This window comes from Lepisma saccharinum, chromosome 1 (assembly GCF_977018435.1).
Source record: "Lepisma saccharinum chromosome 1, izLepSacc3.1, whole genome shotgun sequence".
Taxonomy (NCBI): Eukaryota; Metazoa; Arthropoda; class Insecta; order Zygentoma; family Lepismatidae; genus Lepisma; species Lepisma saccharinum.
This window is the reverse complement of record NC_139229.1, coordinates 184,581,624-184,594,367: the sequence shown is the minus strand read 5'-3', so window position 1 is coordinate 184,594,367 and position 12,744 is coordinate 184,581,624. Positions and strand designations below refer to the sequence as shown.

General features: G+C 40.8%; 1 protein-coding gene across 2 annotated transcripts in view; it reads right to left on the bottom strand.

Annotated features, from left to right (window-relative positions):
- The window catches only part of LOC146005036 (thymidine phosphorylase-like), a 70,782-nt gene that overhangs the window by 15,326 nt on the left and 42,712 nt on the right, over window positions 1-12,744 (bottom strand). For both annotated transcript variants that reach the window (XM_083144188.1, XM_083144180.1), the window contains exons 2-5: window positions 8,244-8,360; window positions 7,068-7,148; window positions 6,777-6,968; window positions 4,427-4,585 (exon numbers count right to left, since the gene is read on the bottom strand). In XM_083144188.1, coding sequence (XP_083000314.1) covers window positions 4,427-4,585; window positions 6,777-6,968; window positions 7,068-7,148; window positions 8,244-8,360 — 549 coding nt within the window. The remainder of the gene's footprint in view (window positions 1-4,426; window positions 4,586-6,776; window positions 6,969-7,067; window positions 7,149-8,243; window positions 8,361-12,744) is intronic.

Genomic DNA, 12,744 nt, shown 5'->3' with positions numbered 1-12,744 from the left:
GAAATGTTTTTGTCCATGTTTAGATACGTTAATAAAGTGTTGGCTATATTCTACTAAATTAAAGTGAATTCAAATTCTGCCGTTTGCTACAATAGCCACAAAACGTACAAGTATTTAAGACATATTTACTTAAACACCAGCCGATTTTAAGTTTAAAATACAGCCTAGAATAATTATAACTTGCAGTTCCAGGATTTTTGCTTTTTTCACAGTAGTTATAAATTTCCCGTCTTAAAATTAAGTTATTAATGAATAATAAAAAAATAAAATTATGGCAATACATATATTCCCAGAATTGAAAAGAAATCTCTTTCCCCGGTTGAATACAAATTTTGAAATGTAGAGCCCAGTAAAGAACATGGGCCTATTTAGAGGGGAAAATTCCCTGCAGCATTAGCTTAAACTGAACCTTGATTGACTGCAGATGATATGCATAAATATGTATGCCTATGTGAGAAAGGAAACAGATCGGTTCTCTTTAAGCTTGACATAGTAAAGTCTCCCCGTGAGTTTATGAAGTTCAACATATTTCTTTCATCTAATAGAACCATCAATGTCCATTTCGTTCTCACGATCTCTCATTACTGGAGATCGGAACAGCGTGCCTCTTTCCCAAGCACGTCAGTTGTATTCACAAACCAGCAACCAGTTCGTTAGGGAAATAATTGAGCTCCCGTTTCTGCTAATTGGTGTACCTGGCTCGCCCCCCTCTTTTCCCCAATGCTACAGAGAGCGTGCGTACCTGGAAAATTGAATTTTGCCATCGGTCTGTACGCAGTGCGTGGGTTGTTATTGCGGCTGATGCGTTCTTCATTCGCTCCCTGGAATTCAAATCAGATTGCGTGCGTCGTGATTACTTATGTGGAGGAAATATTCTGATGTGAACTTGTGGTACTTTAATCATCCAGTGTTGCCATCTTGGAATAGCAAATCCCGCACAAAATTGCTATGGACGAGCTTCCAGCCTGTGAGTTGTTTCCGAAACATGTCGACTGACTGCTGTTGCACGAGTCCATCGAAATGGCAAACAAATAACAATGAGCTATTCAGGTTCTTAGAGGGTAAACTCGCCATCTGAAATACCTGCTTCCCATACGTTGGTTGGTTCTACCCTTCGCTATGAGGGTGGCGATGAAGTGTTTGAAGTGTGTGTTTAAATTTCCCTCGCAAACAGGATGGCGAGCTCTGGCTGGCAGAGAACAAAGCACGTGATGTCCCATGCGCTTCTCTTAGTGGATGGAAGCACTCACGTGATAGCTGCCAAGACATTCCAACAGACGACAGGCCACCTAGTGGCGGGAACTGAACCGGGATAGATCTTATGGCCTATTAAGTTCTTGGAAACTCATTGTAGTTAGGACGTAAATCTACTTTATCCCTATACTTTTGCAGAGAAACTCGCTCCATCCGATGGTACTGAAATGCAGGGTACCCAGAATGTACCTATCTGTGTTCGTGTGGTAGGAGACGGAAGTCCCGATTCATGTGCATGCCTACATCAAAGGAAAATTTCACCATACCAATTTTTGCAAAGCCGAATTTGTTGCCATTTTTGTTAACTTAACTTGATCAAGTGTACCTACCCCTACGTCCGCCACGATCTACATACGAACATTGACGTAATTACGGCCCAGGAGACTTCAGTCCAAGAGACAAAAAAAAAGTGCAAATGCCAAATGTCGAATTCATCATATTTCTCCGTTATACTGCACATCATTAAATAGTTACAAAATTGCACTGCTTTCATCTAAAATCTAAACAAATTAATCAATTTGTACTTTTTGTAATTTGTATTTTTGACTTTTCTACCCTTTTACGACAATCACGACTATGAGGATGAAAGATTAAACAAAATTTACATTTACAACGTAATACCCATACCCAGACGAGGATTGGAACCCAGAGGTCTCAATGGTGAAATAGATAGGGAATGGATCACTCGAGGGTCTTACACATTCTTTTTTTTTTGTTTTATCGAAAGTAACTCCATACAAAAATTATTAATTCCGGACAAGTGAAAGGTAAAGTGGTAAAATTTCCGTTGCATAATTTCAAACGTGACCCCCATGAGTTTGTTTGCGGGATATCAACGTATCCTATGTGCGTATCGGGTGCTCGGAAATTCCCCTTACAAACTCCTAGGCCTAGAAGAGGGGACTGTGTACACAATATTTAGAATAGGAACCCATGTCCGGAAACGTACCGTTTCCGTGCTACAACCATGACAATGTGTCGGATGTGCCTGAGTTGGTATGCAACCGGGTAGGCAGTACATGACGTCAGAAGAAGATCACCTGATGACCTAAAGTGTAATCATTTATTACAACCATGTCAAATGAGGTGTTACGTAAGGTACAGAATTGAATGACGTGTGACTCAGTACATAACACAAATTTAAAAATAGAAAGGGAACAAAAAAAGAAACGTACTATTCATTTATCACAATAACACTTGTGTCGACGGTGGAACGCAACAATTTGTTTCTGTCTTCTGCACTGGATGTATCGCATACGGCACTGCTCAATTACAACAGTGGTTCGATGTGACGACCACCAACGTCGTTGCACACATTGTACCGACGAATCATGTTATGGTACACTCCCTCCATCACACCTGCTGTCCCGTCAATCTCTTGTGCAGCGACCATAACTCGTGCCAGCAGTTCGCCCTCTGTCTCTACAGGAGTCTCGTACACCATACTCTTCATACGACCCCACAAGTAATAGTCCAATGGCGTTAAATCCGGCGATCGTGGAGGCCACGCGGTTGGACCACCTCGGCCTATCCATCTTTATCCGAATCTTCGGTTAACCGAACGTCACGTGTAAAGTGACACGGTGCGCCATCGTGCTGAAACCACAGTTCCTGACGGACTTTCAATGGCACAGCATCCAAGAACAGGGTCAATACTTCCTGTAGGAAAATCAAGTACGCGGCACCCATTAGCCTGGCTGGAAGAAGGTACGGCCCGATCACTTGACCATCCAGAATACCTGCCTACACATTGATAGCAAATCTGTGCTGGAATCCCCGGACATGCGTCGCATGAGGGTTTTCGTCTGCCCAGGCATGGCTGTTTCGAGAATTGAGAACACACTCCCTAGTCAATTTACATTCATCTGTGAACAGAACTCGACATGGAAACTGCAGAAATCACGTGCAGAAAGAAGTTAACACGTGGTACAAAATCGGCTGGTCTCAAATGCTGTGCCCTTTGGTGGTGGTAAGGATGTAGTTGTTGCTCATGCAGAACCTCCGCACGATGCTGCGAGAAACACCCATTGCACGCGCAATTGTTCGCGTACTTGTTGACGGGTCCTGTTCAACGTGGTGCAGTACAGCCTCTTCCAATTCGGGCGTGCGGCGTCTCTTTGGAGCACCGCAGTCCTTCCTGTCGGCGGTGTAGTTAGCCTTTCTCGGAGCCTTTGCGTAATGCTGGCAAAAAGGGGTATGCGATGGAGTCGCACGTTGTGGATAACGCTCTTGATGCAGCCGACGAGCTGCTCTTCCATTCCCTTCCGCTGCGCCATACACAAGGATCATGTCCGTGTATTCTGCAAACGTGTACTTAACCATGTTCATCGGAGACGCACAGGCACGTGAATGGGGCTCCAGGCAGGATACCGCGGCAGGGTAGACTTCACGTGCCATCAGGTGATCTTCTGACGTCATGTACTGCCTACCAGGTTGCATACCAGGACAGGCACATCCAACACATTGGCATGGTTGTAGCACGGAAACGTTACGTTTCCGGACATGGGTTAGTATTCCAAATATTGTCTACTTAGTCCCCTGTACTAGCCCTAGGAGTTTATATGGGGAATTTCCGAGCACCCTGTATATTATTTTGTATTTGCTTTATGGAAGTTACTTTAAGTAGGCGTGATGTCCCTTCGTGTTTGATCCCTTTTCATGAATTCATATTTCATCCTCATCGTCACGATTGACATAGGGAGGATGAAAAACGACGTTAAATAATCAAAGCACAATGCGATGCCACATGAAGCGACTGATTTAAATGAAATTGTTATAAGTAAGTGAGTGAATATTAGTCCGAGAGGTTTCAAAGCCTGACTCGGTAAACAGTAACATGTGCTGCGAAATCACAGGTCCCAAGTTCGAACAAGGCATGAGGTGCTTGCTTGCCTCATAATCCGTTCCAGCTTGATTCATTTTCATCGATACGATTAACCCAAGAGGCAGAAAGGCGACTTCAAAAAAACCAAAACATTATAAAAATAGGATGCAGAGCTCTTAGAATACAAAAATATGAGCAATTTTTGAACGAATTATGAATCACTGCACTTTTGTTTCGGTTGACACCATATTCTATCCGACAAAATATCTTTTGGTATTTTAATTTTCGTATCAAAATTTTCGTTTTGAAGGAAATTCCCCAATGAGGATTTCCGAGCTCTCCTCTCACCTGTAACCAATCCCGGACTTTCCACAGTTCCCGTGACGTCACGAATGGCGTAAAGCTCTCGATCCGCGGGAGCGACCCGAGCAGAGGATCCAGCGATGAAGCAACCAACCTTTTCCATGCATCGACGAAGGGTCTTTTCGTCACACTGCGTGTTGAAACCTGGAAAATTAGACATCTGAAAAGCCACTGAAGAAGAAAACAGGAGGAAAAAAATATCTAATGAATGAAAGTTTCTTCCATTTTACTTCGATTTTCTGCACTTTGGCTAATCGCGTATGGTGATAGGATGAATTGATGAAAGGACAATCACAAACACGCATGGACAGACAAGTCCAACAGAGCATTACACTGGCTGTGAGTTAAAACGCTAGAGTCTCGTTAGTCTGCAAATGCAGTCCAGAATGTATTACGCGGAAGAGAAGTGGACATTTGGGTGTTGGGTGAATGTATCAATACTTACACGCATAGTCACGTAGACAAGTAATATATGGATGAGCAGACTGACAATGAATGGCATTACTTTATCTAATCAGAGGAAATGGTCTGCAACGGTCAAATGACGCTAGCTTTACGATCGTGCCAGTAATTTATCACAAAAATCCTACAACATTCTCCTGGATATCATTGGATAATTAAAGCAAATGAAATTTTTATAATTCGAAATGTCAACGTGGTTCTTTCATTAAATCATTTTTTCGTCTCCTTTCTGCCACGTTCGCCCTATCGCGATGATGGAAATGAATGATGATTAAATGGCACTGATAAAATAATTTCCCGTCCTAAGGCCAGAACTCGAATCCTTCAGTGACTAGATCGTGGTTCGAGTATTCAATACGCTCAGCCACCGAGGTGACATTGAAAAATAAAAGTATCTCGAAGAAGTCGTTCGTTATACCAGTTCAACGTCCAGTCGAGCCATGTGGCTTTGTTTTATCTTGGTCTGATAGGCAGAGGATCAGAAGGTCAGTAGAGAAGGAGAGAAACTAGGAACTGCACTTGCGACTGTAGTTTTATGCGTTTGAAGTTCACCGAACACGTTGATGTAGTTATTTTCTCCGAGGACATACTATAACTTACCTGCAGAGGAGGGTTAAGTCTGCCTATTTTAAGATGTTTTACAGCATGGAATGAATATAATTTGGGTGTGTACAAAAGTGCATCAACAACAAAAGAAAATACATGCGTTCGTTCATTTTAAGTGATAACTTTTCACTAAATTTATGATAAATAACTAATATTAGTTTCCATTTCATCGCTCCACCCAGTGGCTCCATGCGTACCCAAGTGGAGGGCTGATGAAGTTGCAGCCCTCCCATAAATCCATGACTGAAAAATATTTGTGCAGAATGCATCACTTGAAAAATAAGAAATTACCCTAGATTAATATTTTGTTGTGAAATATGTTATGAAAAACATATTTTACTAGCGAACCTCTATGGGCCCAGAGGGTCTGCAAAATGCAAGCTCTTAGCTATTTTCTGCGCTTTCATTTAGTCCTACGCTGATTCTGTATACAGTGTGTCATACCGTTGCTGTGTCGCCTGTCACTGAAGTGTGGCATCTCCCTTACACTTCAGTGCGTCTTCTGACAAGAAAATGAAGAACTAGTATGGAAGGAGATTTGAAAGAAATAAACAAATGCACACGATGCTGTGTGGACACCTCATTTGACTAATCGGAACAACTTTTTGACTTTCTTGAGAGGACGAACATCAACAAGTAAAGAGCGTTCAGCAGAATTTATTCAAACACCTTCTTAAATTAATTGAATCTTAGCCTGAGAGGAATTAAAATGCTTTTACTAATTTCTTTCATACCAACATTGGCAGCGTAGATCCCCACTAGAAGAGAGATTGGAAATCTAGTGTTAAAAATACACGAGCGGCTAGCGACAGCTTTAGCAAACTTGGAGATACACTTGTCTTGCCAGTAAGATAGTTATGACGTCACGTATTGATTGTCTACTGTTCTAAATACGATAAGAATATTAAACCTAACCTATTAACATGTTTATTTCTACTATTATGTGCATACGTAAGAGGTTAGACGGGTCCGGTTTGGCGCTGTGTTAGCATAGATCTTGCAGCTGCTATGGCTGAATATGAATATATTACTACACGAAAAGAAAAATTATGTACTTCATACTCGTATAAATCACCGATAAACAGTGGAGTGCTCAAAGTGGCTCAGCATTCCTTAAAAACGCCAAACGCAGAAAAATTGCAAATGGACTGCTAAAACGTTAACTCGACCTTACCGTCATATCCCCCACACCCTTACAAAAATCATAAACCTGCCACTAGTCCAATAAATGGCCAAGCGAAAAAGTTTCTTACAAACTAATCCATACCTGGAATCGCTTCCAGTTTGTCTAAGGTCCCCCCAGTGAACCCGAGTCCTCGGCCTGACACCATGGGGACTTTGAGGCCACATGCAGCCAGTGCAGGCGCCAGGGGCAGGGAAGCCTTGTCACCAACGCCTCCCGTGCTGTGCTTGTCTGCCACGATGGACTTCCACTCCGGCGGCCATTGCAAAATGTCACCTGAAACATAGCAATTAATTATTTTCTTTCATTTCTCTTTCATTGGTAACATGCATACCCCTCAGTGTCTCAGAAAGCGTTTATCTCAACTCCACTCACCTGAATGTAGCATTGAATAGGTCAAATGGATAGTCTCCTCATCCGAAAGACCACGAAGGTACATGGCCATCAACATTGCACCTAGAAGAACAAACATAGTTAATACGAATCGTTCTTATTCTCGAACCCGTGCATGTACATTGTACATGCAAGAATGAACATGTACGTTGTGACAAAATGATAATTTTAAGCTTTAAAACAATTCTGTAGCTTGCGTGCCATTTGGTCTCCTTCCATATTGAAATCAAAGGATCCCTGGTTTTGATTTCCTATGGGAACCCATGTCAGAAGTTTGTTGCTGGACTTGAAGTGATCTTGATCAAAAAATGAACATGCTGCAAGATGCTTGTTGGATAACTTTTGGATGACACTTGGGCGAGCAGCCAACATCCATCGTGTGAGGTCAAGACGTATCGTGAACTTCATGTTCTAAATTACAGATATGTTTCACATCTCTTTGCAACTTTGTCATGCAATCGTTCCGTCTCTGTGTGATGGCTCGCGTAGTTTCACTCGCCTGAAGACGATGCGTCAAACTTCAGTGCAAGGGGGTAAACCTACAGGCTGTACTGCCTTACATGTGAGATCTGAAGTCGCCTCGGTTGAGTGGTGGTTGGCTCACGTTATCAGTTCCGGGGTAGAGTACTACGTTGAGTATGTCATATAATAACCATCCATCTTCATCGTCGCGATTAGCTAAAGCGCGCAGAAGATCGAAAAAAAATGAGAAAAATACCAAAAATAAGTTGTATCTTCAGTACAATTTTCACTGTGAATTGTATTTTGGCTGCTATTTATGACTGACCTTGATGCATTTGGTCCCTACTTGTCGGTAAAAATGAGGTGCAAAATGTTATCAAGCAGTGCTGCAATGTTAAATTCCAGTGCGTTAACTTGTTATCTTATTAAAGTTCACCATTTCCTGTACAAGGTAAGACAGATTGTTCACCAAAGGGGAAGGGAATTTGGACAAAAGTCATGTTCGTATTTTCATTACTTAATCAAACAAATAAAATGGGGGCAAAAACTGCAAAAATGTAGCCTTGTATGAATGTAATCTAAGGTTAAATTCTTGCATCAGCACACAAGTCATGATCATACTTTCTTAGAACAATCAGAATGAGTTTAAATTTTGGGTCAATTTTTTAAATTTCCTTGCAAGACCGAGTGACTTACCTATTTGGCATTCCTGCGATTTATGGTGCACCACCTGATCCACAAAACTCTGGATTTCCTCCTTGGACAGGCACTTCCCGTCTCTTTTCTTGACGATGAGTTCAGCGAAGGTAACTCCTGAAACAGGCACGATGCAATGAAAACATGGGTACCCGAAGAAGAAGTTTCTAACTAGAGGGGCTAAAGTCTAGACTGAGTCCAGAAATGGCTTATATGTATACGTACCCAGGAGTTCTGGGTTTGGATTAGGAATGTATTATTGCAACAGTTCTTAATATTATATTTACCACGGACCTTCCTTTAAACACCTTCTGTTTTGTGGACCTCCAGGTCTTAGCTCAATACTTGAAGTTTGAAAATGTATCACATTATTTTAAGTTGCTCATCAAGGGTTTTTGATTGACTGATTTGTTTTATTTTACTTCCCTTTTCTGTCACTTTTAACTAATCGCGAAGATGAGGATGGACGGAGATGAGCACTAGCGTAATCGGGATCTTGTTTTCGGAGGGGGCTGGGAAATTGTAAAGGTTTATAGTATATTACATAGCTGCGTTCTAGAGGGAGTTATTTCACTGTGAAATATTTCCGAATTTTTAAGCTTCATTTTAAAAGTTGTTCAAAGACAAATTCGGGGCATATTTTAAGTGGAGATGACACTTACCACTTTTGTTTGTCCCGAGTTCTTTACTCCTATTATTTGAAAATTTTAATTTTCTCAAAATTTCGGGAGGGGCTGTAACCTCATCACCTATCCCCACTGGCAAGGAGAGGAAATCGATAAAGGGACAATCACAACAAACATCAATAGAAAGAGCACAACACAAGCTTCACAGACGATTATCCTGTCTGTGATTCCGAATACAATAACGTCGGAGAGTAGTGAGGTTAGGAAATAAGGTTAATCAGAATTCATTAACGTACATGACACATGTCTATTAAAGAAATTGCGATGTTTTCCATTTGTTTTCTTGCTGATTACTTTATTTATTTAATGCCATCTATTGGTATCAATTAGGTTGATGTCAACGGTAAAATAGCCCCCGTGGCGGAGTGGTTATCACATCGCGCTACAACGCCAGGGGTCCCGGGTTCGAATCCTGGCCTGGGCATGGATGTTTGTGAGTGTCCATTCATAAATTTCATCATATCATCACTCATCTCCATCTTCACAAATTAGCCAAAAGTGGCACAAAAAGCGAAGTAAACTAAAGCAAATCAATCAATCAACGGTAAAATAAGTACCCTGTCGAAGAATTTGAGGGAAGTAGATTACATCCCCTTCTTACTAAGAAATGTAATACCTTGCAACAGCTGGAGGCACATAGTGGTTCGGATCCCACTTTAAACTGTAGGTCTAGTCCCGATTAGCCTTTCTGTGCATAAAGTGCACTTAAAAAACAACAATTCAATTCAACCTTAGAACAGCATTTGAGAAAAACAGGTATCTCCTCTTGAGGTATCACAATATGTAGTACATACAGTATAACCCCCAAGAAAAGTAACCGAAATGAAATACCGACTGCAATACTTGCGGTTCCCTTTTTGGAGGCCATCGCATCAAACAAATTTCTAATGGAGTCTATTATCGATAAGATAACATAAGAACCAGTGGCGGTGATTAGGGAGAGCGAGGGGGCAGTTGCCCACCACTTTTTGCCACTTTTGCCTCCGCACTATCCTAAACCTCATGTACCAAAGGAAAGTAAACTTTCCTTGCCCCCCCACACTTTTTGCACCTTGCCCCCCTACTTTTGGAACCCAATCGCCGCCACTGATAAGAACATATTCATATCATAAAAAAAAATGGTGATCTACTCTCGAATATATTGGTACATACAATAACTAATAGACTATTCTTAATATGCTATAATACTGTATTTTCAATAACAGGTAGAAGTATTTATACAGTACAGTTTTGGTTTAATCCAATTTTCGATTCCGACCTATAGTACAGTACAGTGGGCTTCATGTATACATCGAGGGCAATGGAGGGAATTTCGGAAGTTTAAATTTTCTTCTTTACGTAGAAGGGATAGATCCTACTTGAAAAGGGGGAGATGGAAATTCTGTCGTTATCACTTTGTGGTCATATCTACTCTTCAGCAAATGGCTTCTTCAAGCAGGATAAACAAGGGATTGTCACAAAGAAAAGGGAACATTGATTGATTTGCTTTATTTTACTTCCCCTTTTGTGCAACTTTTGGCTAATTTGCGAAGATGGGGATGAGTGATGACATGGTGAAATTGATGAATGCACACACACACACATCCATGCCCAGGCCGGGATTCGAATCAGGGACCCCTGGCGTCGTAGCGCGATGTGCTAACCACTCCGCCACTGGGGTCGACAGAAAAGGGAAAATGAGGAAAGCTTGAAAGTATTCAAGTCATGGGCGTATTTAAGGGGGGGGTTGAACGGGTCCAACCCCCGCCCCCTTTTGGATCAGTAAAATTACCAGATTACCGGTTCTATCTGCTATGCGCAGTGACTTGCTTGTAAAAATTTCTTCGGGCTTATTTTGTTCTAAATTAGAGGTGTATATGAGGCATATGGATGGAAAAAATTAATTCCACACACCAGATGGGATTGCAAACCAAATGTCTGCAATTTCCTGATAGTTTCGAAATTTCTGTGGAAAATACTCAGAAAACTCCTGACATTCTATAATGTTACATGTAATTTCTGCCCCAAAGCAGCTGTTTGTGAACTTATAGTGCGAATATTACCATTTCATTATAAGTTCTCGATATGGTTTGCTACCATTCAAGAATTAAGTATTCCTTAGGTTCTAATTTTTTGATAATTTGAAATTTTCCAACTGTTTGATAATACCGAAAGTTGATAAATCATTTCCCAAAGTCTAGGTCAGAATAGGAAACTTTTTTTCCGATTTGTCCCTATTGGAGATTGTAACTGCATCTGGGTTAGCTTCAGCTATTAGTACTTCTACTCTCTCTGGGTTGGGTGGGTGTGGATTTAGAAAAAAAAATGTTGGTGAAGGATATGATGGTGCTGATGTAATGGGTGGTAGCATAAAGGGGATGAGATAGATAATTTCAGAGAAGTGTCCAAAAGCAATTTTTGTACATTGTTCAGCACATATTTTAACCCTGGCTGTTGCCCATTTCTGTGGAATTTCTGCGATGTTGAGACTTTCAAATCAGTTATAATTTTTCCCTTCGAGTCTTCTGAAAGAAGAAACCCCCCGTGGAGGAGTGGTTAGCACATCGTGCTATGACGCCAGGGGTCCCGGGTTCGAACCCGGCCTGGGCATGGGCGTTTCTGGGTGTCCATTCATCAATTTCATCATGTCATCACTCATCCCCATCTTCGCAAATTAGCCAAAAGTGGCACAAAAAGCGAAGTAAAATAAAGCAATTCAATCAATCAATCTTCTCAAAGGAATTTGGTTTTAAAAAATGCAGTGCAAGAAAGCCAGGGAAATACTGTAACGTTCTCAAGTTGTTTGACACAAGATGGACAGGAAAGTATCAATACTAAGTATAGGGTGACTTGTGAAATTGTACTCACTTATAGTAGAAACTTTACTGATATCAATTTTTGGACCATTTTGTAGTACGTAGAAATAAACCCAAGTTTCTCTGAATACAGTCAACACATTGAAAAATTGCAACATCTTATTCCAATATGAAATGCCTAATCCTCATTCATTGAAATAGTGTGTCAAAATGTTGGATGGCCTGGTTGATATTTTTTACATTTTCAAATCTGAATTAAAAATGTGGCAAACAGTAATTGAAAAGACATACCCAGGGTCTGCATTGTAGGCAGTAGAAAATTGTGACAAGCTATTTTACTCAAATGTGCACAAATTGTTGGTGGTCTTGGTTACACTGTCAGTTTCATCTTCAACATCCGAGAGGATGTGTTCAACATTAAACAGGTTGAAATAATGTCCTCCCAATTCAACGGGAGATTCTCGACTAAAAGACCCTGCACTATTACGTAAGTACACATACGAATATTAAAATAACACCGATGATGTTATTTAAATTTTGTAGCAAGGAGGAAAAGATTAATTCAAATAATGTTATTTTCTTTAACGTGAAACTGGGAATGGGTTTTTCAAAAGCATTTTCTGCTCATTTTATGTAGAGAAGTTAGAAGTTCGTAGATAGACTTAATTTAATATATTTGTGGCCTTTCATGTGGTGGCAGATTGGATTTTGATAGTCAGATCATACCTAGGGGTGGTATACGTCCCGGATTTTCAGGGACAATCCCGTAATGGTATCATTTATACCGGTGTTCCGAATAGTTTGTTCGGGATGCACAAATGTCCTGCAATCGGGTGGGAAAGAAGAAATTATTAAAACTATACTTTCCTGAACTTTGTTTATATTTAAATGCGTGGACGTAATTTTAAAATGATAATTTTGCAAAACAATCTAACTCTACATTGAACTGCTCCCTCTCCATAATACAGGAGTTATCGAGTTACAAGACGGTACTGCAAACATCTTTGACTTCACGATGGC